This window comes from Microtus ochrogaster, chromosome 5 (assembly GCF_000317375.1).
Source record: "Microtus ochrogaster isolate Prairie Vole_2 chromosome 5, MicOch1.0, whole genome shotgun sequence".
Lineage (NCBI taxonomy): Eukaryota > Metazoa > Chordata > Mammalia > Rodentia > Cricetidae > Microtus > Microtus ochrogaster.
Genome location: NC_022012.1, coordinates 21,083,863 through 21,086,488, shown reverse-complemented (window position 1 = coordinate 21,086,488; position 2,626 = coordinate 21,083,863). Strand labels below are relative to the sequence as shown.

The window sequence follows — 2,626 nt, the reverse complement described above, 5'->3', positions numbered from 1 at the left end:
AGATCAGCCCCATTGTCTCAGTGGGTGGGTGCACTCTCGTGGTCCTGACTTCCTTGCTCATGTTCTCCCTCCTTCTGCTCCTCATTGGGACCTTGGGAGCTCAGACCAGTGCTCCTGTGTGGGTCTCTGTCTCTATCTCCATCCATCACCAGATGAAGCTTCTATGGTGGTATGCAAGATATTCGTCAGTATTGCTATAGGATAGGGTCATCTCAGGTTGCCTAACCTCAGCTGTACTGGGCTGATTTTGACTCATCACTCTCTTACTCTCCCTGGAGAATGGACGATGGCCATTTAAGTGGAGTTGAAGGAAAATGTGACTGGTGCCATCATTTCAGACTTGTCACTAAGAAGTTGACAATTGCTTTAGAAATACCCTGGACATAGCTATGACCATAAAAAGTTATGAGCAATACTTTATATACTAGGAAGTTTATGTTTCTATGCTAGAAAGAAATATTCCCTCAAATATGAATCCTAGAAAAAAAGTAATAAGTGATTTTGGATCATGAAAACAAACACTGTCATCTACTCTAACCAGGCCTGTCTCATCTGATAGGATTTTCTACGCACAGGCTCTAGCAGATCTTGAGGATTTCAGGTCTAGGTCGTTTGAACATCCACTACAAACTGAATTCTTCCATCCTAATCCCACCCCTGCTTCCCCCTTTCTTCCCACCTTTCTGCAGTGCTGATGAAGGATGTGCGGGAGATGTTCATCCTTGGGTTCTCCTTCAACTTCTACATGTTCCATGGTGGCACCAACTTCGGTTTAATAGGTGGAGCTAGCTCTTCCAATGGTTATCTACCTGTAGTAACCAGCTATGGCAAGTACTTGGTTCCCAGAATTATCTCTAATCTGGGCTGCTTCCTTGTTGAATCTGAAACATGCCAGGTTAGGCCCCTAAGGGAAATCTCTTCCTCTGTCTTGAGTTTCTGTGTGCTGGAGACTGAACATTTATTATTTTTGTGACCACACTAGATCTTGGGGTCTTGGCTTTTGTAACTTTGTGAGCAGTCAGAAGATAGCTTAGTGCATCCTATCTGTTGTGTAGAACCTTGCTTCACCTGTTGTTTTGGATCCCCTAAGAGTCCCAGAATATCCACAAATGTATCTTTCTTAGCCTCTATCTAATTAGGGTTTCTGTTGTTGTGAAGAGACCCCATGACCAGTAACTCTTATAAAGATAAACATTTAATGTGGTGGCGGCTCACAGGCCCACAGATTGGTACAGTTTGCCTCTGAGGTAACACCTGCACACCCATCATAGCTTAGTAGATGCCTTTTAGTTTGGACTAACATATATGAAATTCACTTATATACCCAGAGTTTTACTCTGGTGAGTTGCTGAATTATGAATCTTTTTGTTCTGAGCTAAGGAATTTTTTTTCTCTTCTTAATGAAAGAAGCTAAGATTTTCCTAAGATTTTCTTGGGGAAAATAACACATTTCTCTTTGTTCTTTAGATTACTGTGCACTGTTGTCAGAGGGTGGTGGATACACGCCTGAGTATCGTGTGTTTCAAGAGCTTTTTCACTCAGTTACAGGTACCCAGCTGCAGCTTCAGTCTGAATGGTAACTTAGATTTCTCTAGTGGGATCTGCCTTGGGAGTAGGGGTGGCGGATGTGTGAAGACCTTTTGGGGAGAAACCCAGTTTGATCCAGTTTATCATCAGCACTGGAAATCTACAAGAAACAGGGTCTGCTCTCTTGTTCTCAGAATGAGACCACTTTGCTTGATCTTAGCTGTGCCCACCATCCTCTAAAACTTCCAAAAGCTAGAGGTTCCAGGTCCCCTCCCTCTGAGCTATTCAGCAAGCATGTCTGGGTTGAGGTGGGGAAGAAATGGTAGAACCTGAGAGCAAGTGTATTTGTAACTGGTGTTTAGGAGATTCTAATGAGCAGTTAATTTAGGATTTTTCAGTCTACCAGCTTGGTCAACATACTCCTTTTTTCTAATACAATAGGGTTCTTCTTTGGATGTTTAAGTTACCAGAAGACCCTCACTCCTTAGTACATGCCTTACTTCCTCCTGCAGTTAGGATATAAGAGCGTGAGACTGGGTCCTTCATTTGTGAAGGCTGTGGGACAGCAGGGTACCTGATGTGTCTAAATGGTGTTGGAGTAGGTCCTACAATGGCCAGCCATGTGCTTTTCTTTGCAGATGTTTCCACGGTCATTCAACCAAAATCTGTACGGATGACTGCATACAAGTCATTGACACTCTTATATTTCCTCACCCTGTGGGAAGTCCTGCCCTATCTGGACCAGGTGATTGTTTCTTGGATATTGACACATGACATCACTTTAGGGGAAAAAAAGAAAGGAGATAAAGGGTTAATTCAAAGATAAGGAAGTAGATGACCAAGGAACCAAAGCGATTCTTAAGAGTGTTAGTTCCTTTCAAGTTTTGCCGTTCAGAATAGAAAACACATTATAAGAACTCAGATTAGATGTTTATAAGTGAAGAAATGCTTTAAACTTGTGTAATACTGGAACGCCCTTTCATGACCCAGCTGTGAACGTTCTCTCTCCCTCTCTTCTCCTTCTTTCCTTCCCCTTCCTTCCTTCCTTCCTTCCTTCCTTCCTTCCTTCCTTCCTCCCTCCCTCCCTCCCTCCCTCCCT

The 2,626-nt window shown here is 43.1% G+C and overlaps 1 protein-coding gene across 1 annotated transcript in view; it reads left to right on the top strand.

The window, feature by feature from the left end:
• Positions 1 to 2,626, top strand: part of LOC101989346 (beta-galactosidase-1-like protein 2) — a 65,771-nt gene that overhangs the window by 51,829 nt on the left and 11,316 nt on the right. The window contains 3 exon segments of the mRNA XM_013346138.2: positions 690 to 827; positions 1,468 to 1,548; positions 2,166 to 2,272. Coding sequence (XP_013201592.2) covers positions 690 to 827; positions 1,468 to 1,548; positions 2,166 to 2,272 — 326 coding nt within the window.